At 37.3% G+C, this 27,246-nt stretch overlaps 1 protein-coding gene across 1 annotated transcript; it reads left to right on the top strand.

Moving 5' to 3' along the window:
* RPP30 (ribonuclease P/MRP 30kDa subunit) lies at positions 1 to 27,246 on the top strand. The gene is made up of 11 exons (XM_008578343.1): positions 1 to 110; positions 3,063 to 3,118; positions 3,752 to 3,808; positions 4,215 to 4,289; positions 6,954 to 7,025; positions 12,830 to 12,919; positions 21,049 to 21,165; positions 21,738 to 21,767; positions 22,181 to 22,218; positions 22,746 to 22,825; positions 26,704 to 27,246. Exons 1-11 carry the CDS (start codon positions 29 to 31, stop codon positions 26,811 to 26,813), a joined length of 807 nt encoding a protein of 268 aa, XP_008576565.1. The 5' UTR covers positions 1 to 28; the 3' UTR covers positions 26,814 to 27,246.

Genomic DNA, 27,246 nt, shown 5'->3' on the forward strand with positions numbered 1-27,246 from the left:
CGCGCGCGGGTGGTCTTGGGATTGCAGCATGGCGGCGTTCGCAGATTTGGACCTGCGAGCGAGTTCCGACTTGAAGGCTCTGCGCGGACTCGTGGAGACTGCCGCTCACCGTGAGTCGCCCCGACCTCGCGGGCTGCGGCGCCTGCCCATCCTCGCTGCCCCCCTGGCCGTTGGGCCGGGCTCGGGAAGGATGGTTCCTTGTCGGGCCTCGTTCAGGTCTCCTGGGTTCTCTGGGATGTTCCCGGAGGCTGATGCCAGCCGCGGTGTTGTTGTGATCCGTGGCGCGGGAAACTCAAAAGTATTGGAGGGCTGTGTCCCGGTCTGGTTCCTTCTTTCCTGCAATTAAGGGAATTTCCCCGAGGGCAAGGGATTTGCGTAGGGTCCCACAGGTGATAGATGGCAGAAGCTAAGGCAGGACTCCTAGTGCACGGGTGCCTGAGCCTGTGCTTTTCCTGATACTTTTAATATCAGCTCTTCCTGACTCTCACAACTGTGTCTGAGCAGATGAGGGAAGCCAGGGCACAGAAAGGGAGTGCTGTGGAGGTTCGGGGAAGGGGGAAGACATGGGGGGGGGCTCGAAATATTATTTAGAGAGAGGGTAGGAGGGGGCGGAGGACTTAACTGGGGTGGGGGCAGTATGACCAAAATGTTAGAATGTTAAAATATTTGAATCGAAGGGAAGGAAAAGCCCAGAGATGAGACCCTGTTTTACTTATTGCAGTTAGCCATGGTTTCTGTCTTACTTAGACTGTAAAGTGTGAGGATAGAGAGGTTAAAAGAATAAAGAGGTTCATGCACTAATATATGTTCCACCGACACAGTTCTCAGCTCGTTGCGAGAGCTGATGACATACTTTTAAGAGGTGGTGCTGGGAAAAGCCACTTCTTGGCAAAGTAAATCACACCATTTCTTCTTGTTCCCTTTATGAAGTATCCGTAGGGAAATGACTTTCTCTTCCCATTGCATCCACTAATTAGTATTGTCTCTCTTACTTTTCTCATCAGTAGAAAGAGGAAGGTAGACATGATGATCAAGGCCAGTTAGCGCTAATATTCTTTGATAGTTCCTGTAAAATGGATTTTCCTGGGTGTGACTCGTCACGAGTATTACCTCCTTCCTCAATGAAGCTTTTCTGATTCCATCCCCTTGTTGAATACATCATGAAAGACTTTAAGAGAGGGGCCATGTCATATCTTCTGTTTACCTACTGTGCTCGACACACTCAGCAGACACTGGTGCATGGCAATTACTTAGTTAATGCTATGGAATAAATAAACAACTTTTCAAAAATAAATTCAGAAAAGTTATAGTGATTTTTCTTTTTAAGAGAATTGCCCCAGTTTAAAATTTGCTTGAAAGAGATGTGGTAAAGTATGTACATTGTTAGCCAGTCTTTATTTATTTCTTTAAAAGTTAAATGAAATTCATGGCATATGACAGAAAGTTGCCACAACTTTTAAGTCAGAAGGCAAAAGACTGCTATTTGGTGAATGGAAATTTTCAAAGACAGATCTCCCGTTCTTAGATGTGATATAGGAAACCAATTTAAGGCTTAAAAATATGCTATATGAATAAAAATACATCAAAGACTGATAGGGGAAGTATTCCTGAGATGCCAGATGAGGTGTGGTCTAGGAAAAAGTTCTGCGGGAAAACAGAATCTAGTCGACATTCGTGGGGGTTTTTTTTGTTTGTTTTTTGGTTATTGGGGTTTTGTTTTTTGCTGCTGGCCAGCACTGTGATCTGAACAAGTGACTTTAGTGCTATAAGGCTGTGCTCTAAACAGTTACCTAACAGGCCAGCCTCTAGTTGACATTTCTGAAGGACAGTAGGGACATTGTTTAGTAGCCAAAATGGCATCTCAAATAGGTACAACAAAAAAGCTTAGAGTAGACCTGGGAGTGTGGCGATAAATAATGCGGAGCAGGTGTGGCTGGTTGATTTGATTGGGTGAAAGGTGAAGCCCAAAGTACAGGCAGATTTCTCTTTTCTGGTTTTTGTTTTTAAAGTTCACTTTCTCCATGGGGCCTTTTCAGACCTCCTGCCCCAGGTTTCATTCTGCTGTATGCTTCCATAGAATCTTTCTGTATCAAAAAAAAAATATTTATGTATAATGACTTGTTTAATTGCCTTATTTCTCCGATTGACTTTAAGTTCCTTGAGGATGAGGATTGTATTATTTCCCCTGTATGCTCAGCATCTAGCATAGGGCCTGTCAAATACTGTATGCTTAACAAATACTTAAGGGAGAAAGGAAAGAGGGAAATTGTACAGACTGATGAGGGAAGGACCACTATTTCGGCATTAATATGCATTATCTTTTAATATAGATATCCTTTCATCCCTATTGGTGTTTAATTAACCTAAATATAGGAGTCGTGATTTAGACATATTTTTGGTGGCCCAAATGTCTACAACAGTGCTATCTGTGATGAGTATGATAAAGCAAGCCCCTGGCCTCAAAAAGTTCCCAGTCTATTGATGATGAGTAGCTCAAGGGGGAAGTGGGCAGTGAAGTGAGGATGTTATCACTCCGTTTCTCCTTAGGAAAGAGGCCTCTGAAGGAAGGTAAAAAGCAAAAGAAATGAGTGAGAATAAAGGCGACAGTGAAAAGTGTAAACTTGATGGGATGAAAATGAACAAAGGGACATGAAAGAGAATGGTGGTTGGAAAGGAGAGGCACAAAGTTATGGGTCTTTAGCATCATGCTAATAATAAATTACAGTGGTTAAACAAAGCCCTGTGTGCCAGGCACTGTTCTAAAATACCTTGTGTGCTCTGTCTCATTTAATTCTCATGACAAGCATATGAAGTAAGTGCTTATTTTAAATCACCATTTGACAGATGGAGAAACTGAAACTTAAAGTTTGGCAATTAAAAAAAATTGAATAACTTGTAGATGGTAGTGTTTAGGTTTGAAAGTGGGCAGTCTGACACCAGAGCTTGCACCCATAACCACTCTGCTAAACTGCCTCCTAGTCTTGACATCTAGAATGGGGATGGGCTTGCATGTACAGAAAGGAGTTTTACATTTAACAGGAATGTACAATCTTTCTTTTCAGTTGGCTATTCCATTGTTGCCATCAATCATGTGGTTGACTTTAAGGAAAAGAAACAGGTGAAATAAGATTTCTGAAGTTATTAATGTTAATAAGTATTTATGATTATTTGTATTTATATTGGTAATATGGAAGCATATTTCTTAAATGCACTCTTTGCACTATTATTTTCTTATTTTATGGTAACAGTTGAACTGGTGCATATTTGTACAAATGATATAAAGATTTTTGTGAAGTGCTATGGAGTAAGGATTCTTAAAGTTGGTTTGATGTTAATTAAGTCACTTTCAGTAATGTTTAAAAAATGCATTGTTATTGGCTGAACTGTAATCATAACATTTAGTCCGTTTGATTCTCTTGTTAGGGACTAATTAATTAATTTCCCTCTTAAGCATACTAGTAAATATGTATGTTTCTCTTTAGGCCAGCAACTGTACCTTATGGATTATTTCAGTCTAAAAAATTAGTTTTCATGCCTTCTATTCACTGATGTTCTCAGCTGCTTCTCTGCTCTTTAGCTTTTTTCTTTAACAAAAGCTTATTCAGTCTTTCTGAGTAACAGAAATGAGCTTGCTTTCTTTAAAAAAAAAAAATGTATATGTATATTTTCTGAAAACCCCTTGTAAGTTTTTCATTATGCTTTGTGCTGTTAACATATACAATCTAGGGTGACCATTTATCATTTGTTCTAGGAAATTGAAAAACCGGTAGCTGTTTCTGAACTCTTCACAACTTTGCCAGTTGTACAGGTAGGTGTTTTGTTGCTTAAGAAGCATAGCATCTGTTCATTCATTTCAAACATACTCAGTTATGTGTGCTGTTCTGTAACCTGAACTGCCTTCATCTGCCTACCAGTCTGACCTTTCCATCAGGGCTCAGTTCTTCCATGGAACATTGTTTTACTATCAATTCAGTACTTCTTTGATAGTCTTCTTTCCTGAAGACCTACAACTTTTAAATTATCTCATTATGTAGTTTAATATAAATACATCTTTTTTTCTCTGGCTGTATTATAAATTCCTGGAGAATGAGGACTAGGTTTTATTGATCTAAACTATCCCTGATAGCTAGTACCTTTTAATAAATACTTTCCACTGGTAAAGAGGAAAATCAGTTGTATTTTGTGCTTTTTTAATAGCATCTTTTTGTTTATAGGGAAAATCAAGACCAATTAAGATTTTAACTAGATTGACGATTATTGTTTCTGATCCATCTCACTGCAATGTTTTGGTAAGTTAACTAGTTCTTCTCTCTCCTTTTGGCCTTGCAAGTTGTATTGATTAATGTTGAATAATGCTGCATTTCATCTCACTCTCTTCTTACATCTCCCCCCTCACTCACAACCCATGACATCTGCCTGCCCTCCCTATCCTCAAGATTCACACAGTATAATATGTGTCTGGTCTACTCATGTCTCATGTATAGTGATCACATAGTTAAAGAGTCTTTTGGTAACTTATTCATTGAACTCACATGAACCAGACATAAGGTGGGTGCTGGGGATATTGCTGTGAGTAATGTAGACACAATCCTTGAACTTATAAAGCATGTAGTTTAATTGGTAAGACAAGCACTGAAAAAATAATAATTATAAATGTGTGGAATGTTTAAAAGGAGGAAGGTAGTAAAGAATGCTCTGGGAGTGTGTAACCTGAGTAAAATGATTGTCAAACTGGGACCAGAAGAATCACTAAGTGTTATAAAGATGACAAGCAGGAGAGAGTGTTCCCACAGACAGGATCGATTATGCAAAGGACCTGAAGCCAAGGAAAACACAGTGTGTTCTGGAAAATGAAGCAAGACCACTAGGGCTAAGCCTAGCAAGCTGGGATGGGGTTGAGAAGTAGGCTTGGGTGGGGATTTTAAGAGCAGTGATAACCCCTTGAAGATTTTAACCAAGGAAGTAAAATTATGAGATTTGTAATACAGAGAATGGATTAGAAGGGGTTAAGGAGGGGTTTTTGAGGGGCATCCAGGAGTGAGGGTTGATGGAATTTTGTGATAGGAGATAGGATGACGACTTCCTGGGTGGTCTGAGCTCCCAGGTAAGTAAATAGTAGTGCCATTTCCTAAGGTGGAACATACAAAGAGAAGGAGGTTTGGGGGCATCATGTTTGGGACACAATGAATTATTGTGAGAGTTTCAATGGAGCCTGTCAAATGGGTGGTTGGAAATAAAAGTGTGGCCCTGAGAAGAATGATCCCAATTAAAGATGCTGCTTTGGAAGTGGTCATCTATAGAGAGTAATTGAAATCATGGGAATGGGTGAGACTCCTTGGTTGAAGTGTGATGTGGGAAAAGGAGGTCTAGGACAGAGTCTTAGGGAATTTCACTATTTAATGGTGGAATAGAGGATGGCCTTGGATTGGAGACTGAGGAGGGACTGCCCTAGAAATAGGATAGCAAAGAAAGTAAAAACAGGAAAGGAAGAAGGAAAGGTCAGCAGCATCAGTATACCTAAGCAGTCAAGGAGGAGAAGGCTGAAAAGATTCTGTTGGATTTATTGATGAGGTCATTGGCTGCCTCAGCAAAAACCATTTCCATGGATATGATAGGAATGTGAGAAAATGCAAACAGTGTGTGCTGCTTGCTTGAAAAATTTGACTCCATAGAAGAACAGAAAACATTAGTTGGTTGGTGGGTGAGAACCTGCTGTATGAAAAGATTTTGTTTGTTAGATGGGAGAGATTTGAGTATACCTGCTGATAGAAAAGATCCATTGGGGAAGATTGAGAGTCAGGTCCCTGAGGAGGTAAACTGTTTTACCTTTAGATAGAATGGACACCTCCATCATAGAAGAGGAGTAATCAAGGAAAGGCTGGCCTCTTTATAACAATTAGCATTGTTAAAGAAATTGTGAAAAGCCAAAGTTTGGTATTTTATACAACTGCTAGGCCCAGATAAATGGAGCTGACTCTTGATAGAATAAAGCCTTTCATTTATTCTTGTTATTCTGAATATCCTGGTGTCCTCTTTTTGTTCCTTTCCCAAGTGGGAGTGGGCAAAGGGAGGCGAGAATCCTGGATCCTTTCCTGTCTCAGCACAAGTTCACCCCGCAGGCTCTTTTACCTGCTTAAGCATGACACCTGCTGCTTTTCTTAAACCCTCCTCTAACTTTTGCTGTATCTTTTCTTTTTACAAAATAAGAGGTTGTAAAAATTTAGAAGGAGCCAACAAGCAAGGAAGAAATATCACTCATTATTCCATCATTCAGAGATTGTACATTTGGATATATCTTTTTCCAGTCTTTTCGTATACAATCTCATACAATATAGGTTTGAGACTTTCTTTTTTAAACAATACCTCTGTATTTATCTTTAACCAATATATTCCTCTGTTCTGGGATTCTTAGGTATTTTCTTACACATCTAGCACTTTAATTTGTATTTAAAAGTATTCTTGTTGTGAATTTAATTTCATCACACTTAATCATGTATATTGCATAGACCATGTCACACTTAGTTTTTGTCTCACAAAAAAAAAAAAAAAAAAGTGAATTCCATTGAGGGCAGACTTATGCATTAATGATTTTGTGTTCCCAGTGCCCAGCACACAGTAGGTGCTCAGTAAATGTCTGACAAGCTCCTCCACTAGTTTGTAAGATCAAGGGCTATCTAATTTGATTTTTATCTCAAACACAATGTTTGGTATGCAGTTAAAGCATAAGGACTGAAGGAAGGAAGGAGGAAGATGATTGGTGGGTTGGAGGTTGGCATCTAGATTCTCTTGTGCTTAGAAGATCTTTTCTACCAACATACAAAAAGAAGCAGAAATGTCAGTAGCATATTAGAAGTGTTACATAATTGAAATATAAGTGTAGCAAGTTTATTAGGCAGAATTCCATATGTATATTTTTTTGCTACTGTGTGATAACATTCTTTTTATATTACTAGAGAGCTACTTCTTCAAGAGTCCGGCTGTATGATATTGTTGCAGTTTTTCCAAAGACAGAAAAACTTTTCCATGTAAGTAACAGCTAAGTAAAAAAGAATAGTATCTGTTATTTTATATAAGAAGCCTCATGTTATATCTTTGTAGGTGACCTGTTTTGTCCTATCTGGAAGCTTTTAAGATTTTTTCATTTACATCTGGAGTTCTGAAATTTCACAGGGGTATATTTAAGTGGCATTCTTGTATTCATCCTGCTAGACATTTGATGGGCTCAGTTTGAAAGAGCCTGTCAAGTTTTTCTCTGTTTCTTTATGTCTACTTTATTCAATGGAAACTTCTCTTAGGTAAATGTCCATCTCTTTCTAGCTCTAAAATCACTTCAGTTTCTGCACTCGTTATTCACGGCTGCCTGTGATGGAAGAAAAGGGCAAGGTTCTAGCGTAGCATAAAAGCTCCCACCTCTGCTTCAGCTTCCTCCTTTGCATGCTCTCAGGTGTGGCCCATATGCCAGCATGATTATGTCAGCTTTTAGTCTTCCAGAAAGTCTTCAAAATCAGCCATCTGCCAATATGATCCCCCTTTCTTTTCTGAGAGCTTTTATGAATTGAATTCCCTTTGTACTTTAAAATTAACAGTTCAGTGCCTTTACAGGAGGGAAAGGAGCTTAACATGTATACTCATTTTGTCAACCTGAGACACATCACCCTGGGCATTTTAAATGATTACAGTAAAGGAAAAAATAAACTGTAATGCAGTTTTTCAGGAATATGTTTTACTGTGTAAAATGAGGTATAGCTACTTTTAGAAAGTTCTGAAAGTTGTCTTTGTCTAGGTTCAAAAAAGGACCCATCTGCCAGAAGTATATTCATCAAAAGGATATTGCAGAAAAAAAAATACTAGTCTTTGCTTTGGTGTTTTAATTTTACATCAGTTCTTTTTTAAGCAAAAACTGTTCTAAAATTTTAGAAATATTTTCCCTAAGTTTATCCAGTAGATGGAGCTGTTGACTAAAGAGGCTGATGTGTGGTAAATGTAGTTTTCAAGGCATACTGTTGATTCTTTCTTTATGTTGAAACAGGGAAACAGCACAAATTAGCCATGGATGCCTACCCTTTTTTGGTGACTTCCTTTATAAAATGCTCAGTTATATTAAATCTCAAAAATTTTGTTTCAGGTAAAGGGATAAATAGAAGTGAGTGATTCTTCATCAAAGACCCCGGTGGAACTTTTTAAAATCAGGCACGACGTTCAGCCCTTTCCACTGGAGATTCTGACCCAGTTGCATCTGGGTATATTTGTTTTTTCAAATTCCACAGGAAAGTCTGATTCAGTGTTGAGACCAGTGGTGTACAGTTTAACCATGGGCATTTCCAAATTTGTTAAATAGCAACTTAGTTTTGTTATTAAATAATAACTCAGTCATGATATAGACTAAAAGTTTGTGATGTACCAAGTTTTTTGTTGTACATTTGATTTCTGAATTAATTTCTAAGATCACACAACTTAACATAGCCATAGTCCTTTACTGGTGATTAGAGAAACAAAACACATAACATTTTAGCTGGAAAGCTTACCAAAAAAAAGTTTATCAAAGCCTTTTACATATTTATTTCCTTTAACTTTTGCAACACTTCTGTAGGATAATCGAGACAGATATTTATTACAATCCCCATTTTATAGAGGAGAAAACTGAGACTTGGGCTAAATGATTTGCTCTAAATATCCCAGCAAGAATGTAGTAGAGTTAGGACTTTTGAGTTTTAGAATATATAATAATTTTACATAGCAGCATTATTCATGTTCTTCTCAGACTATTCAAGTTTGAATTTGCTGAACACATTCTAGATGGTGGTGGGTGGAGCAGTCAGAAATATTTGAAAGACGTCAGCTATAAATAATTCACAAAGTGTTTGTTTGGAATTGACTGAACAGATATACTCAAAAAGTTACTTGAAAACACAGCTTTTAAAATCAGTACATCTTCCTCTTTTCTGTTCAAATCTTACCCATTCTTTAAGATTCAGTTGATGTTAGAGTTCTCCCTCTTTTCTATAGAAAATCAATTTTAAAATCTCTTTTAATTATAAAGTTTTTGTAAGTATACCATGGTTTGGAATAAGCTCAAATGTGTCCATTTGATGCTTAACATGTTGCTTTCTATTAGTGACTTTATTTGTTATGTTTGTAAGTAGATTATCTAGAATTCCAACAGGTATCCCTGTGGGTATGATATTCTAAAACTAAGATCTCTAAGATGAGTCATAAAAGCAAGCATACACACACACACACACACACACACACACACACACACACACGTACATATACATGTACACATTTATGTTGGCTGTTAGTAGTGTAAAATCTAACTACCTTAAATAGCATCGTTTCCGTAGGAAATAACATACTGTTTTCCACTCATGGTATCTGGAAGACATCTGATAGATAAGAAGCTCTCCCTCCCTGTAACTACCCCTGAGGGATAAGGCAAAGATTAAAGATTATGAGGGGAGTCCATTAGCCAGGGGTCTTTGGGGCAGCTGCAGAATATGGCAGAGAGGGAGAGTTGCATAGAAGCTTCAGGAGCTTCTGAGTCAGTAATTCCTATTTAGGATTTACAGCAACTGGGCAAGGTGAGGAGAATCAGGTTATTTCAGTAGTCTGCTACTTTGATTGTGTACCCTATCAGTTTAAAAAAATAGCTTGTTTCACGGTATATGTATATTTCTTATAAATTATTTGCATGTCCCATTATACCAGTATGCTTTAAAAAATAATATGCACACACATAAAACAAATTTTGAGTGCATTTAAAAAGAAATGGAAATACAAGTAGAAGTTATATTCCTGCTCCCAAAATCCGTGCCCTCCCTTTGTAGACCACTGTGGAAGAGTACACTACTAATACCTGAGGCTCTGGAGGAAGGGGAATATCTTTCAAGGTAGTGTTTCTCAGGGTGTGGTCAGGCTCCACTGGCTTCAGAATTACCTGTGATATTTGTTAAAATGCAGATTGTTAGGACCCTACTTACTGAATGAATTATTGGATGTGGGGCCTGGTAATCTCCATTTTTAATAAATTCTTCAGGGAAGTTTTGTACACATCTATGGTTGATAGCCACTGTTGATGGGCATCTCTCTTTTCCCTTGGTAAGCCTGACTCCTTTGCATGATATTTATCATAAAATACCAAGATGTGTTATACCTGACATCCATGAAAGGGATTTGGGGGGATTATGAATCCCTACCCTCCTGTTCCTCTTGTGCCATAAAGGCAAAGATGTGTATATATGTGAAATTTTATGGGAATATGCTTTCCTTAAGTCATCATAGGGGTCTCTGGCCCAAAAAAAAGGTTAAGAACAACTGATATGAATTAATATTCAGCCTACCATTTGTCAGAGAAAACCATTATAAGATTCTTAACCCCAAAACAATATTGGGCACACTTTAATCTTTTTTAATTCTTTTTTTTTGGCAGCTGGCCATTGTGGGGATCCAAACCCTTGACCTTAGTGTTACCAGCACCACGCTCTAACCAAGAAAGCATTTTATTATAGTGCGAATATTAACTCTTATTTAGTGGTTATCTGAATGAATCAATTGAACATTTGGATTAGTAGAAAGCTAAATAAATAAAGAATTCAGTTTGAGACATTTAACTGAGGTGTCAGAGGGAGCCAAGTGGAGCTGTCTTTTGTAACTAAGGTTATTATAATGCATGTACTTAAACAAACACTGTTTAAAAACATTGTTTAATATTACACCTCTTTTATTGGGGGGGGAGGAACAATAAGCAAAAGGTAACCTAATTTTGCTTTATTGTGGGGAGGATGTTTTAACAGGCTTTTAAAACTTAATCAGTTTGTTTTATTGGAAAGATAAGTTCGTGGTAATAAATTCAAACAGTACAAAGGGGTATGCACTGAAAAGTGTGCCTTCTTCCCACCTAAAACTCCCTCTCCCTTTCCTCCAGAGGCAACAACTGCTAACAATTCCTGTGTATCTTTTCACTAATATTATTTACCTAGTCCTTTCTTCATTCTCCCCTCTCTCCCTCTTTTCCTTCCTAAAAATACCATGCTTTATTCACCTCAAAGTACATCTTGGAGATTGTTCCAAGTAGAGATGTACAGTACCTCATTCTTTTTATGGAGTTACTATATTCCATTGTATAAAGGGATCATAATTTAAGTAATATTGAGGGGTGTTTAATCTTTTGTGATTTATGTTGAATAACTTCTTACACTAACGTCATTGAGCCTTTGTAGAGTATATTGCTATAGACTATATTTCTAGAGTCTCTATAGAATACATTCCTATAAATGAAATTGCTGGTGTGTGCCTTTAAAAATTGATAGCTATTGCTAAAGTGCTTTTCAAGACCCTGTACTGTTTTAAAGAACCTAAGAGTACCTGTTTATTCATTCTTGTGTCAGCCGTGTATTACTGAACTTTGTGGTGTCTGATAGTCTGATAGTTAAAAAAAAAAAAAAAAAAGGCAAACAGAAGCTGAATTTGTTTTAGCTACTATTCAGAGCTTTTCTTCATTCTTATCAAATTTTCAATGACTCTTTTATGAGTTGGACAGCTGTAGCAGTTAGGATGGGGCAGGTTCTTTATGAGCCAAATGTTTCTGCCAAACAACATTGCTTCCAAGGCTTACTAAGTCACTATGACTGTCTTAAAGCCAGGCAGCCTCTGCTCACTACTTGCTTCCTAAAGCCCTAGGATGGGGGTAGGAGTGACCAAAGTGGGGATTCTGAAGAGAAAGAGCAAGATGTGATATCCCTGTCAATGCTAAAGGTTGGCGCCAATCCGACAGGGTGTTATTGCCCCCTCTTCACCCTTCCTTTGTACTCTGCCCTTCCCCTGGTACAGGCCACTGATGTTTGTTTTTGCTAGCATAGCCATCCTGGCAGTTTAAATTTATTCATCAAGCTCATACACACTAGCATTGTCAGTAAGGCTTGTTTTTAATACAATACAAATCAGCCCATTTGTTTTATCAGTATAAATCAAATAATGGTAAAATCAGAGCCAGGTATGCATCTTTTAGCAGTGTCTTCTGGCGTGCACTCTATGCTAGTAACCTTTCACCAGCTTTGTTTTATTTTACTTCCCTGTTTGCCATTTATATTGACTTCCTTATCTGTTCATTTTATCTTGTACATAGTTTTTATAAGCAGTTTCAAATCTCCTTTAGAAGTAAACACACTATTGATCAATAGGTAATAGCAAAATTTTGAACAAAGGAAAGGGAAATTGAAAGTTGAAAAAAATGCATTCGTTACCATTTAATTTGTAACTGCTTTGCTTCAACCATTTATGTAGACTGTTTCTATTAGTATTTGAACAAAATGCTATTGGTAGTGTCATGTTAATGTTTCTTTTGCCACTTAGTAGACTGACAGGAGCCACAGGCCAAAGACAATTCCAGAAAAGATGCTCAGTAAATAGTTTGTGGAATAAATGGACCATGTATCCATTCCTTTGGACTTATTTTCTTCTTGGTTTTCAAAACAGTTTCTTCTTTCTGGAACAATCTATAGTAACCTTCCAGAAACTGAGCCTCACTCAGGAATCCATCCTTATGTAGAAGATCATATGAGTTAGAGGGTCTTCAGGCCCTACCTTTTGAGAAGGTCTATGGACATATCACTCTGCTTTAGTTGGATTACAGTTAAGCCATTCAAACCAAACCTGAAGGAATGGCTAAACTGTTGACTTTGTAAAGGGTCTGATATATTTCAACATAGAACCATCATAATATCTATGGAGTAAGCCATACCTGTTTGTTTCTTTATATCAAGTTTGACCTGATCTCCCATTCTTACTTGTGCCAATATTCCTTTTGGTCTTACCTAGTTTTTCTTGACAGGTTGCTTGCACACATTTAGATGTGGATTTAGTCTGTGTGACTGTAACAGAGAAACTACCATTTTACTTCAAAAGACCTCCTATTAATGTGGTAAGTGTTACACTTTCCATTCTATATTTGAATCTGTAGAAATTCACATTGGCAAATTGGAAAATGAGAAGAATCCAGTGTTCTTACAGGGAAAAACAAAGTCTATGTAATAGGAGGCAGTTTTAGAAAAGAGGATTTTGGTTTTGTAAGCTGACTAAAAGGAGAAAGAAAGCTTAAAATAAAAAATAACCAGTTAATTATCAAGATGTTTTTGAAAGGCCTTAGCAACTAAGATTTATGAAGGATATGAGTATTTCTAAAGAGGGTAGCTGGTAATGATAGGCACTTATATCCTGAACATTGAATATTAAGCAGACCGAGCAGTCAAAAAAAAAAAGAAGGGAAAGGGGAAAAAAGAACAAAAACGTACAGGGTCCCTGAGGCACCAGCAAGCTAAAGAGGGACAGCAGGGAGCAGGTCCTGGAATCACCTAGGCATGGTCTTTGCAAAGTTAAAGTCTGTTGAAGCATGGTGATTCACACAAAAGCCCAGGGTTACATTTATAATAACCTAATAGGATGGCCATGCGTTCAGGGAACTATTTTGTTCTTCCCTGTGCTGCATAATTTTTCTCATTACCTTTCTATATAGTTTTCTCTTGTTTTGTCATACCCGTCATCTTCCATCTGTCATACCTTCTTCTAAGTCTCAATCCCCTCCCATTTTCATTATAAAGGTGATTTTTTTTTACACCAGTAACTATTTTGGTAGCTATGAGGTCATCACAGCTGTTAACTATTTGCTTTGCCAGCCAGATCCTAGTAAAAGTTAGGATGCTATTTTAGAATAATGGCTTCCAAAACTCTATTCAGTCTCCCATTCTCAAAAACTATTATTCAAGGAGAAAAGGAGTTTATCAAACAGTCCAAATTACATACCCAATTCTGTAAGAATTGGAAATTTATTTATTTTTCTTCAAAGTTGGGTAACTTTCCTGTTCTTTAGTCTCTGTCGAATCATAACTTTCTCAAATTTTGTTTCCCTTTGCTGCTGAGATATTGGCTTGATGCTGAGAATTAGGGGGAAACAATGAGGAAGCAAAACTGATCTATTTGGTGTGTAAAAATTGAATCCATTGTGGAAAAATTTACATTGGCTTATGTTCTATCCCTAAAAGTATGCTACTAAAACTGTGCTTGAAAAGTACCAAAAATACATAGTTGCATATTTAAAGTCATATATATAAAGTCATATATTTAAAACAGCTCTTTTCTAGTAAATACTGAGAGTACTACTAAACATACAACAGTGTTGGCTAAACCTAAATCATTGGTTCCCCATGTTGTTGTTACTTATAAAAAAGTAAATACTTAAAAATCCCCAAATCATCACTTTTTAGAGGATGACCTATGTTGTTCAACAGCTCATTTATCAAATGGGGGGAAATGAAGGCTAGTGAGAAGTTATTCTCTCTGTAGTCACAGGGTTATGACAGTCGTGATTGATTGGATTGCCTGTCAGATAAGGCCTCTGATGTGCCCCAGGTACCTGTGATAAAAGTCGATTATGACAGTCTTGGTGGCCTCACATATTGTTCCTCTCAAGGTAGCAATCTTTGCCTTTAGAAGTTTGCCTAACCTTTTTATAAGCCTCAAACTGCCAATTCAGGTTCTACATAAATAGCAACCCCAGAGTTAGGCACTGTAGCCACTTTGCAAGTTGCTACTAAACTTAAGACTTTTTCAACTTTTTCTCCACCTTAATGAACTAGGAAGGCCATTTTCTAGACAGTTTTGCCTGAATAAGTTCATATATGATACTGTATCCTTGGTTGGGAGGAGATAGTGCTATGTGATGCTAAGGCTAAGTCCATGGACTTGGACAGCAATGCACAGCACAGCACGTAAATTCCTCATGTCCCACAACAATGTTAAGATTCCCAGTGGCTGTTTTGGTGAGGGCTTTTGATTGGGTGTCTTATGAACGTGTCTTACTGTTCAAACCAGATTGTGAGCTTCTAGAGAGTACCAACTGTGTTATGGTCCTTTTTTAGTTACCCTAATATTTGCCTATAATGAGTCCTCCCTAAAATTTGTTATTTGAATATTTGTCTAACCTAGCGTATTAGGGAACAGCTTGGGGAACCTGGCCAAACTCTGCTTGTCATTAGTCATTAGCTGGTTGTCAGCATTCAGCAGGAAGCATATGCAGTGAAAAAAGGGGGGACACATTCTCCTCCTCATAAGGAGGAGAATGGCCCCTGTGACAGTGGCATTAGGACATCCCATTTCCCCCCTCCCTTTCCAATTCCATCTGGAAGTTCAGGAAAGCTGCTGCTGTTTGATGGATATTTTTGGATTAATTTCCACATTTTTCAATTTAAGAATACTGAAAAGTAAAAAATTTGACAAGTGAGAAGAATATGCAGTATTTAACACAGTGTCTGCTTTTTAAAAAAAAAAAAATCCGGTGTGAACATTTTACATATGTTGTTTAATAAAAACTAGATGATGAAATGGAGGGAAAGGCTGCACAAGATTATTTTTAGTCTTCATCCCGTATAGAAGTAAGCTGTGGTGTGAATTGGTCAGGAAGCAGAAAAGTCACTATTAATTTATTCACCTATTTTTTATTTAAGAGAAAAAGCTGGAAACATAAAGGTGCTCAACTTGTTGTTCAGGGTACAAAATAGTTATTGTATAGGTATGTATTATTTGTAACATAATATTTAATCTGAAAGCAGAGCTGTGTCTACCTTAAAGTATGGAAATATATTCAGTGTGAAAGCACAGAAAATATAGTGGGTTTAGATAACTGATTAGTCTTAAGTCTTGGTCCTTGCATGCTCCCTTGGCTTTGAGGATGAACTTGTCTTTGACCACGAGGCTGATAGGTTTATAAGCATCACTTTACTGAGCACATGAGAAAACAGCACAGATCTTAATTTGGTTAGGGTTTGTGCCCTTTTCTTTTGTTGTGAAAAGCAGGAGTATTAAGATAGGTAGTCTTCATTAGTCTTTTGCCTATAGTGTAGAAGCCATGTGAACATTATGTGAGCTCAGAAGATTGGGATTGTGCAGGAGGGCCCAGGAGCAAGAGCATACCAAAATGCTCCATTTGTATAATCTCCAGCTCTCATCTCTTTTGTCTTCACCACATGCTTAGGGCACCATAATTTCAATTATGCAGTTCTCTCTAAAATCTCTCATAAACCTCTCAAGTAACTTATATGGGAATCACAACTCTATCATATCATATACGTTTCTAAAAAATTGGATTCAACTCCTCTTATTGGAAAAGCAAATGACTTCTAATTATTTTTCAGTTTAAGCACTTTCATATGTGCTGTGGCTCAGCATCTTTGGGGTAAGGTGGAAATAAATTATCCCATGTGCAGGTAATGAAATTGAGTCTCAGGTAGTTTGTGGCTCACACAGTTAAGTGTCTCTCTCACAGGATTGATTAGGGATTTGTATTCAAAGCTTTGATTCCAAATCTACTGTCATTTCCTACTGGGAAGTGCTATTTAAAGTTACTTTATAGCAGAACTCTTTGTTAAGCACAGAATAATTTCATATTTTACAACATGAGCTTTATGAATTCAGGTTTTGAGAAGAAAGGATTTTCTTCTCATATCCTTACCTTCCCTTTGATTTTTTTCAATGTTATTGCCATTCAACAAAGACTTCAGGTTTATTGAGTTATTTTTACTGATTTTATATGTTTTACGCTGATGTTTTCCCTTTAGCACTTCCTTTAACACTAATCCATTTCTGTCTTTATGGTCTAATTAGTCCCCACTGAGAGATGTGAAGTAAATAATGTTGAAAGCAGGTAGTTCCTGGAATCCTGCCATATATACTTGATTTGGGTGTGAGTGCTCTACAAACTTTATTTTTGATCACACATGAACCTAAATGTGTTAAGTACTTTGTCAATCCCATGCTCGCATCAGTGCCAGCAAACTTGACAGTATCAAAACTTTCTGAGTGGCAAAAACAAACCAACCAACCACCAAAAATGAAGTTAAAAGACTAACGACAAACTGATGGAAATATTTTCACTCATGTCATAGACAAAAGGCTAATCCTTTTAATTTATAAAGAACACCTAGAAATTAGTAAATTTTTTAAAAAAAAAAAAGATGAACAATACCAAAAAAAATGGATTAGGAATATGAAAAAAAAAATTTCTCAGGAAAGGAAATTCAGAAAGTCCTTGAACATATGAAAAGAGGCTTAAATTCACCATAATAAGAGAAATTCACATTAAAACCATCTGAGTGGCAATACACTCTGTTCTAAGACCGTGGGAAAGCAGGTATCCTCACACTTTGCTTATAACACTGTAAATTGGAACAATCCCCATGGAGGCTGGGCAATTTGGCAACAGCTATAAAAATTACAGATACATTTAACCTCTGGTATAGTATATTAGTTTCCTGGGCCTGCTGTAACAAAGTACCACAACTAGTTTGCTTAAAACCACAGAACTTTATTGTCTCACAGTTCTGGAGGCTAGAAGTCTGAAATCAAAGTGTTAGCAGGGTCTGTTCCCTCTGAAACTTGTAAGGGAATCCTTTCTTGCCTCTTCCTAGCTTTTGGTGATTTGCTGGCAATCTGGCAATCCTTGACTTGCAGCTTCATAACTCCAGTCTTTGCCTTTGTCTTCAGTGTGCCGCCGCCCCCCACCCCCCCCGTGTCACTGTGTTTTCACATGGCCATCTTATAAGGACACCAATCATATTGGATTAGGGGCCTCACCTATTCCAGTATAACCTCACCTTAACTAATTACATCTGCAGTGACCCTATTTCCAAATAAGCTTTTATTCTGGTGTACTGAGGGTTAGGACTTCAACATATCTTTTATGGATAGGGACACAGTTCAACCCATAATACCCAGAAATCCCACTTTAGTGTTTAGTCTACAGATAAATTGAGACAACCCAAAGTCTATCAGTAGAGGCTTGGTTAGGTACATGCTCTATACCTCTACGATGTAATACTATGCAGCTGTGAAAGAATGAGGAACGTATGAGCTGAAGTGGTAAAGCTTTCAAGTTAGGACAAGAATGTAGCAGGCTACCTTTTGGGTAAGAAAGAGGAAAAATAATATATATTCATACCTGCTTATATTTGTATGAAGAAACTCCGGAAGAAGACATAAGAAATTAGTAAAAGTGACTATGGGAGGTAGGGATGGGGCAGATGGGAGCAGAGATGCAAGTAAGACTTCTTATTGTTTTCTTACGTTGTTTTGATTTGTGATTTGTGAACAAATTAGCTGTCTTAAAAAATGATGCACCAAAAGGGTGTCATCCTTTTGAATTCAGTAAAGAACTCATTTTTATGAAATTAACAGGGAATAAGTCCCAGTAATCAACTCCCTATTTTCTTCTCTTTCTCCAAAACTTTGCTTAGTACTTGTGATTTTATTTCCAATGTCACCTGCCCTTGGTAGCATCTTTATGACTTTTATTTCTCACTAGTAAAGAAATCTGATCATCCACCCATGGCAGTACCTTTGGTCAGACATGAGAACAAAAGCCAATCAGGCAGGCACTGTCATTCTTTATGAAGAGGCTATTATGAGCAATCATTTGATGAGCTTAAGGCAATTTGCATTAAAATGGACTTGGAAATAGAAGCCTAGGTAATGACTCAAATTTTGTCTAAAATTTTAAAATAAGGTGTTATGAAAGAAATATTCACAGCCTTCAATAACACGTTATCTTTAATTTCTCTTTGTCAGGAGTTTTCTTAGCAATTTTAAAGTGAACTTGATTAATGTACCAAGTTCAAAACCAGAAATTTTTTCTTAAATGATAATTAAGTTGATAATCATGTCCTTGTTTTTCTATCCTCCCCCACAAAAGGAGTTTTTATTTTGATCTGATCCCCATAAGGGTCTAGAAATTTAGATTTGGTCAGTTTGGAATATTTTGGGATTTGGTCACCTAGCTCTGTATATCATTCACATCTTTTATTTCCCTTCTTCTTTATTCTTCTGCCTTGGGTTTTAGTTTCACAACTAGAAGGATGACAAAAAGAAATATGTCAGATCCTTTGGCTAATTAGTAGTTTTGGTAAAAGAAATAGCCAAGGAGATAGTTGATAATATGGTTAAAGGGGTTGTTTTTGTTTTTCTGTGGATTACAGTTAACCAAATTCATCCTGTTTCCTTTTTTGATGGGTAATCCATAGTGAACAGCATTATTACATGACCTCTTTTCCATAAGCTGCTATTATTCACTCAAAATATAAATATATTACACACTTTTTGTGTAAAATGAAGTTGTGTGTTACAAAAAGGTGTCATGATACAGCTCTCAAGAAGTGTACAAGCTAGGTAGAGAGAATGAGGTATATATTTAACTATGGCAGACACAAAGAGTATCATCATAACAAATGTCATTCCCAGAAATAATCAACACAAGCCAAAGAATTGGAGATGGGAAAAAGTTGTCAAAAAAGGGGAGAGGGGAAGGTTGCAGTGTGGAAAATAGCATTTAAATTGCAACTAAACTAATATCAGATATGTACAGAAATCCAAAATGAAATTTGGGAGCCTTAAGGCCAGAAGAAAAGTTAAGGAAAGGAGAGATATGGGAATGGAAGAAAAGAAATCTGTGTTCAGGAAGGGAAAGTAGAAGGGGACTTTAAGGTGCACTTGAATTAAATCAAGGTAGATTGCCAGTTCTGGAGGAAGACCAGTTTCTCCATTCCCTGTAAATGTTCAGGATTAGGCCTTCAGCAGTCTCGGCTGGGCCAGTCCCAACACATCCTCTAGGTAATAAAAGCTCATTTGCCAGGCAGAGACTTGGACTATCCTGCCTGAACTGTGTCTACCATTCTTCCTTTCTTTGTTCATTCAAAAGACCACTGCAACCCAAGTGACTTTTGCAGTGTGAATCTGGTTAGCACCTCCATGCCCAAAATTCTTCAGATGCTTCTTGCCATTAGGAATAATCCTGGTCACCAGGTATAAAGGCTTGTACAATTGGCCCTTTCCATCCTCTTTGGCCTCAGTTCCCACCACAGGACTCCCCTCATTCTTTCTTCTCCAGCTTGATCTTCTCTGCATGTTACCATGTTCCAACCCCCAGAGCCTTTTCACATGCTCTTTCTTCCCTCTGAAAATGCTCCTTCCTCTACTATTTAACTACTTAATTTCTCCTTCACTCACTCCCAAACATCTTCTTGATAGTACTTATCACAGTTAAAGTTTTATATTTTGTGTGATTAATGGTCTCCCCCACTAACCTGTAAGCTTCTAGAAGGGAGGAACCATCTCAGCTTTTGCACACAATGGGCTTAAAACATATCTGTTTTGAATGGATGAAGATATTGAGTCACTCCTTAGGGAAGCTGAATAATGTAGTGGTCAATTTCAATCCCATCTCTATGACCTCCAGGCTTTCTCACCTGTGAATCTCTATGTATTAAGAGTATGTTAAATATAAGTTTCTTTTTCTCATGAAAAAGGCCAGGCTTATGGTGAGCTAGGCAAAATCGTGGAGGGCCCAGGCTTCTTTCATCTTTTTTATTGGGCAACCATAAGCCCAGCTAAAAATCAGGGGCTCTATTACTAAAGAAAAGGGGAGAACAGATATCTGGGCAATTAGTAGTCTGCCTCAGTGCCTTATAAAGTTATTGTGAGACTCTCTTAACACAGTGCCTGGCACAAAGTTATTTTCTCATTCAACATACATGTGATAAATTACCTGAGAGGCCTTCCTACCCCTGTTCTTTGGGCTTTTTCTAGCTCTTCACTTCTTTGTGTCTTTCTTCATTCTTTGTTCGAATTACTTGATTTATTGTGCTTGCATATTGTTTACCCTAAGTGTAGGAAGCACATCTCCATTTTCCTTTTGATAGTTTAGGGAGTAATAGCCCCTCTGCCACCCCACTGGGACTTTGCTCTCCTTAGCCTCTTCATAATTCCTATTAATTTAAAGTCAGCTTCCTCACAGCTAAAATAAACTCTTTTGATAAGATAGAGCCACAGATCCATTTTCTTCTCCTTGTGAATGGTGCCATTTGGGTGTGAATCTGCTTTTGTCTAAGGCTGTACCTTGACATGTAGCAGGGCCTGATGGTCAGGGGTGAGGGGAGACTTCTGTGAAAATTAAGTAGGGCAGTGTGTGTTTATCCTTGACACTTTTCTTTTTTTTTATTTCCTGTGAAGGCAATTGACCGAGGCCTAAGTTTTGAACTTGTCTATAGCCCTGCTATCAAAGACTCCACAATGAGAAGGTACACAATTTCCAATGCCCTCAATTTGATGCAAGTCTGCAAAGGAAAGGTATGGTATCCTAAAATTATGGAATTGTAGGGTGTTTTTCGCATCTTTTAGATCATTATTAATACACTGGGATTATCAAACCATATCTTTTTCCTTAAAGCAGAAAGTTCTCAAGGCACAGGAACAAATTCTCCCATTTCCATGAGCTCTGCAAGTTTTAAGGAAAAGAAAAACATCGAAGGATAATATAAGGGGGGGGAAGATGTATTGAAAGCCTTTGTCTTTTGATAAGGAATTTGCATTTTACCTACTGTGAAAAGAATAGTTCAGATAATTATTTGTCATCAGTGAGTTGAATTAAGGTTATATGACCTCTTCAACTAGTTTTTTAAGTTTTATTCATCTTTACTAAGATTTGCTTGGAAAGCTTATTCTGTTTCATATTATAGGCTGCCTTTAGCTTGACATGAAGTTTTTCATTTTTTCACTTTAAGTGTTTACCTTATCTTTAAAAAGAAATTGGTATTTGAGCCTTAAATGATAAAGTGTGATTACTATTTATTTGTATTATAAGACTCATTTTTTTTTTTACATTTATCTAAGACTGATATTGATCCCTTTCTATTTTGTAGAATGTAATTATATCTAGTGCTGCAGAAAGGGTAAGTCTAGCATGAAGTACTCTATTTCTACTTTTCAAATTTAAGAACTTTGCAGAGTTTCCAGGGGAGAAATTAAAATAGTAATGTAATGAATATTTATTGCATGTTTTTTATTTTAACTATGCGTTTGCTCATTGTGATTGCTGAAGTGTAAAATTTATTCCCATTCCTTTTGGGCTTTAAGTTTTGTTTATATAAATAGTTTTTCCTTTATACTGTTACAAAATGCTTTTCAAGTTTCTTTTATATTTTCAAAGACTTAAGAACCCTTCAAAATTATAAACACTTAAATGTATGCAATTGACTTCCTTATTTTTGGATTCTTAAGTATCCTATTAATTTACTGCAAATGAAGTCATTGAAATGTTATGCATAACTTCTGTCATATCTATTTTTTGTTCATTTTATTTTAGCCTTTGGAAATAAGAGGGCCATACGATGTGGCAAACTTGTATCCTTTTCCGAGTAAGAATTCTTAAAATTTTCTTTTAGGAAATTGGGAATTTGAAGTGGTATTATAGTTTCTGGGGATTGGGGGTGGTGGGCGTTTGGCAGCTGACCAATATAGGAATTGAACCCTGTACCTTGGAGTTATCAGCACCATGCTCAAACCAACTGAGCTAACCAGCCAGCCCTGAAGTGATTTTATAGTTTAACAAGATATTTTTCTCAACCTTTGTGGTGAGTTTACCGGTTAATAGCTTCAGAAACAAATTGCATCAGTTTGTAGAAAGCTTCATCCTTCTGTTTTTTTGGCTTAAGCATGAAATAGAAAAGGGGGAACAAGGGACTCTAAGATAAAAGCTTAGAATTAAATGAGTCTTCTCAGATGCATGTTCTAGTTGGGCCACCAACTCCTGTAGAATTAATTAGTCTTTCTCTCAGTGCGACCAGGTGAGCTGGTATTTTCAGTTATGCTTGTGTTAGTCTCTTGTCCTTGGCTGACTCTGAGTTGAAATCTTTAATGGCCCCCACCAGAGGGTTGCTGTTTGGGCTCTCTGAAAGTGAAGCCAAGGCTGCAGTGTCTATCAACTGCCGAGCAGCACTTCTCCACGGAGGTGAGCACGTTCTTTCAATGAAAACTGAATGGTCATTTTAGAAGCAAGTCATTTTTATCAAACAATGAGCTATATCTCCTTTTATTATTCCTACCCTGCAGAGTTCCATTAGGGTCATCTTTTCTCAACCTGTTCTAACCATACCTGTTAATGCTTTCTCATTCTCGCTTCAGGCTTTACTTTGTGTAATTTGTGGAATGAATATAGTCTGCATGACATAAATGAGTATCAAGTGTGTTTTTTTAAGCTATACATGTGTGCTCCTACCCACATTTTTTTTTTTTTGTCTTTTTCCGTGTCCGGCAACGGATCGCAACCCTCCGTGTTGCCCCCGTACCGGACCAGGACCGGCAACGGGATCGCAACCCTCGGCGTTGCCCCCGCGCCTCGCTCAGCCAGTGAGCGGGAACCGGTCTGTATGTGGGATCCAAACCCTCGGCGGGAGCGCCTCCGCGCTTCCCAAGCGGCGCACTAGCGCAGTGCGCCACCGGGCCGGCCCCCTACCCACATTTTGAAAAGGCTTCTGATCTCCATTTCTCCTCCCTCTATTCCAGAGGGGCATGCTTTTCCCATTGAAAAATCACTGTTTTAGAGAACTGAAATGTTAAAAATATATATTAAACAATTTATTAGGATAACAAAAACAGCAAATACATTTTTAAAAACTCAACTAACAAAACTCAGTGTAACTTTTGCATTTATTATGACTCAGAATGTTTCTTTGCTCATTTTTATTTGGTCAAGTTTATGCAGATTGTACATTTTTTACTCACATTTCACTTATGTATATGTACCTCTTCACCTTGATTCCACTACTGGAACTCACTGAATTTCTTATTTGTCAGATGATAGAAGTTGAACTAGAAGTGTTTGGTATGCCAAAACTTTGGGATATGAAAATGAAGTGTAAAACAAAAACCTTACACTTTTGATCTGCTGTTTTGTCTTTATTCTCTTTGTAATTTTAACTACTAGTTGTGGTGGTTAAGAAGCAATTTAGTTAATGTCACCCAGATGAATTTTGAACTTCAGAATAGGTTGCTATATATAGACTAAGTTATTTGTCTTATGAATAGCTAGGTTATTAAGAGCTTGTTTTGTCTAGGTTTTAATGATATGATTTCCGCTTGAGAGAACTGCTTACTGTATTGGTTAACTGTGAGGTAGATGATTTTTCTTTTAGTTACAACATTGTTTGAGATTGTTGTGTTATATAACCTAGACCCCATCACATAAGCTCTGTGAGTGAGCAAATTAAAGGGAATTTTTATCAAGATTTTCTTGAAATTAGGGGACACTTGGTTCACGTTTTGGTAGTTCTGCCACTATTTCTGACTATTTTAAATGGACGTCAAGAATCGTCAAGGTTTTGGATTACATTTGGTGTTCCAAAATAGACTAAACAAGAAAGGGAAACTGAAAATATATGTGTGTGTATATATATATATATAAAATAGGGGAAAATATGAAGTTCTGCATTTGAATTCTAAAAACTCAGCTATTCAGCATATGATATATAAAGTCAGGCTTTTATAGAAGATAAGCTAGAAGAAGACTTGTGGACTTTAGATTTGCCCCAGTGTGCCTAGGACAGTCCTAGTTTATGCCTGCTGTTCCTATAAAATTATTAATACTTCTGTTCACTGAAAAGTGTCCCAGTCTGGATGATGAATTATAGTTTCCCTGCTTTTAGTTGACATTAGGATTAGTATTTGACAGTAGCTTGATATGTTCCTAAGATTGCTATTTTAGCTTAGTTACATTAGAAGAAACAAAGGATTCTGAGGCCAGGGGATTCCGAATTTCATTATGACACAGTCACTGATGGTATCTCAGCTGGCATCTGTGTCATCCTGAGTGCCACATTTAAGGACAGCAGTACACTGAAGCACTACCAGAAGATAGCTAATAGGTTCGTAAAGGGTCTGGAAACCTCATGATGAGAGGAATCATTGAAAGGAATGGATGCAGGGCAAGCAGAAGACCTGGGACACATAGTAACTGGCTTTCAACATTGGAAGGCTTACAACAGGGAATCAGAATTAGAGAGCTTCTGTGGGGTTCCAGAAAATGAATAGCAGTTCTGAGGGGGTTGTGGGAAAGGATAGAGGACAGAGGTTCAAGGTCAGCGTCTTCAGCCTATGATTGACAAGTTTGGTGTCCTACATCAGCCACTGGACCAAACTGGACCTTTTAGGGACACCTGCCTTTAAAAGACCCTAAAAGAATTACTTTAACTGTTAACTGTAAAAGTCTTGTTCAGTTGTTAACTGTAAAAGTCTTGTTCAGTTGTTTATAATCTGTCATCTTAGATTAAGGAGTAAGTATTTATGTGATGAAAATAGTAGAGCATTTCTGAGATGGAACTAAAATAATTTTGAAACTAATGCATTTTGTTTTGTTACAAAGTGCTGATTTTCACAATTTTTATGTTTTTATTCATTCAGCTGATTTTTAGGCTAACTCAGAATCATAATGATATAAATAAATAGAAATGCAGCGTTTTTCATTTGGGGGAATAGAAATCATTGACAATTTCTATTTTGAGCTTCCCTCGAGTTGGCATTTTAATGACCTTGAGAGCAGTTTTGTTCCTTTTATAAATTAAACTATTTTTAAATAAATGGCAAAGAGTCAGTAGACTTGGTAAGTTAATCCTGATAAATGTGAAAGTAATGCTTAACTCTTTAGAGTTTACTTTACTTTTATTACTTGAAATAAGAAATAATTTTTAACTAAATTTCTGTTCATCAAGTTCTTTTGATTTTACCTCCTTTGTGGCTAATGGATATCTCTCTCCTTCTACATAATCCCTTCCCATTTCCTAAGGACAAAGTTTGAATCTCTTTTCATGACACTATGGCCTTTCATAAGCTACCCTTCCAGCCTCATTTCCCCCTCATTTTTTCACTCTCCTCCTTCACATCAGCTGTGTTGTCCCTAAACATTCTTACCTAGGTTCTTACCTTTGTCTCCATGCCTTTGCAAAGAATACTTCCTCCTCCTTTTTTTTCCTTTTTCCCCTATTCCTAGTGGTATCACCTTTTTATTATACTTTATTGGTTCATCCAGGCAGTCAGTTCTTGTGGGTGCCTCCATTCCTATTATATCTGTTCTTAATGTGCTTATCCAAGTGTATTGTAGGAAAAAGCACTGTCTGTTAGGTATCTTTATATCCTCTGTATATAATATTATGCCTGGCCTATTAGTAGGTTTTTAGCAGAAATTAGCTAAATTTAAGTTGAACTCTGCTGCCAACCTGACCTAAGCATCTAATAATCCCTATTTTTCTTTGTCTGTTGTCACCAGTATATAAGGGATCAATAAGTGTGTGAGCTTGATTTTACCCATTCACTCAACAAGTATTTATTGAACACCTGTTACATACCCAGGCCATTGTTGGGTGTTGGCAGTATAATACAGGTGGTTCTTCAGAGGTACATTGATGATCTAGTGGGAGAGATACAATATATGCTACAAAATGAGGTGAGTACACACACCACCATGGGAGCAGTACAATTGACTGTTGTACAAGTATTTGCTCTCTTGATTCATCTGTGTTTCTTCCACAAATAAAGCATCAGTTACACCAGTTTCTGTGACTTGGGTTCTGGCTGCATAAGATGCTGTGACAGAACATTAGAGATAGCCCTGCCCTGTAGTTTTACCCTTGAGGTTATCCTTAGATGAGAATTAGATGTTAGTATCTTGGGAAAAAAGATAGTGACAGTAAATGGCATCAGCACCCATACCAGTTCATTATGGTTTTACCATTCACTAGTGCTGTAAGCCAAAGTAATATAGTGGTACTTGTTAAACCAATTCTTTTAAATTATGTCTTAACTTCTAGCACTATGGTTTCCCTGTTTGTTTTATAGAAACTAGAAAAACGGCTTTTGGAATTATTTCAACAGTGAAGAAACCTCGGCCATCAGAAGGGGATGATGATTCCCTTCCAGCTTGCAAGAAAGCCAAGTGTGAGAGCTGAAAAGAATGCCCTTCCCTCAGCACTCCCCTCTTCCCTTGTATAGTTCGTCAGCCACAGCAAAAATAAAACCTTGTGGGATTTACTGTTTTCATTCGGAGCTAGAAATCAATAGTGTACAAAAACAGTTTACATTCCAGCCATTAAAACAACAAACAAAACCTAGTGAAGCATTAAAAAAAGAAGGCTGCCAGCTTAATGAATTTAGCTGTGCTTCAAGAGAAAAGCAAAGACTATGCTTGTTGTAAGTGATGAATAACAGCAGGTATATTTGAATAAGATGTTTCAATATTTCAAGAGACTCTTTAAAAATGTTTCCTGTTCACTTAAAAACTCATGCTTACTAATTTGCTTGATATAAGTGACTTATTATTTTTTAATCTCACTATTCAAGAAGTGGTTATTTTGAGGACTATTAAAACTTATTTTGAAGGGG

The sequence above is a fragment of the Galeopterus variegatus genome, unplaced genomic scaffold, assembly GCF_000696425.1.
Source record: "Galeopterus variegatus unplaced genomic scaffold, G_variegatus-3.0.2 Scaffold1666, whole genome shotgun sequence".
Lineage (NCBI taxonomy): Eukaryota > Metazoa > Chordata > Mammalia > Dermoptera > Cynocephalidae > Galeopterus > Galeopterus variegatus.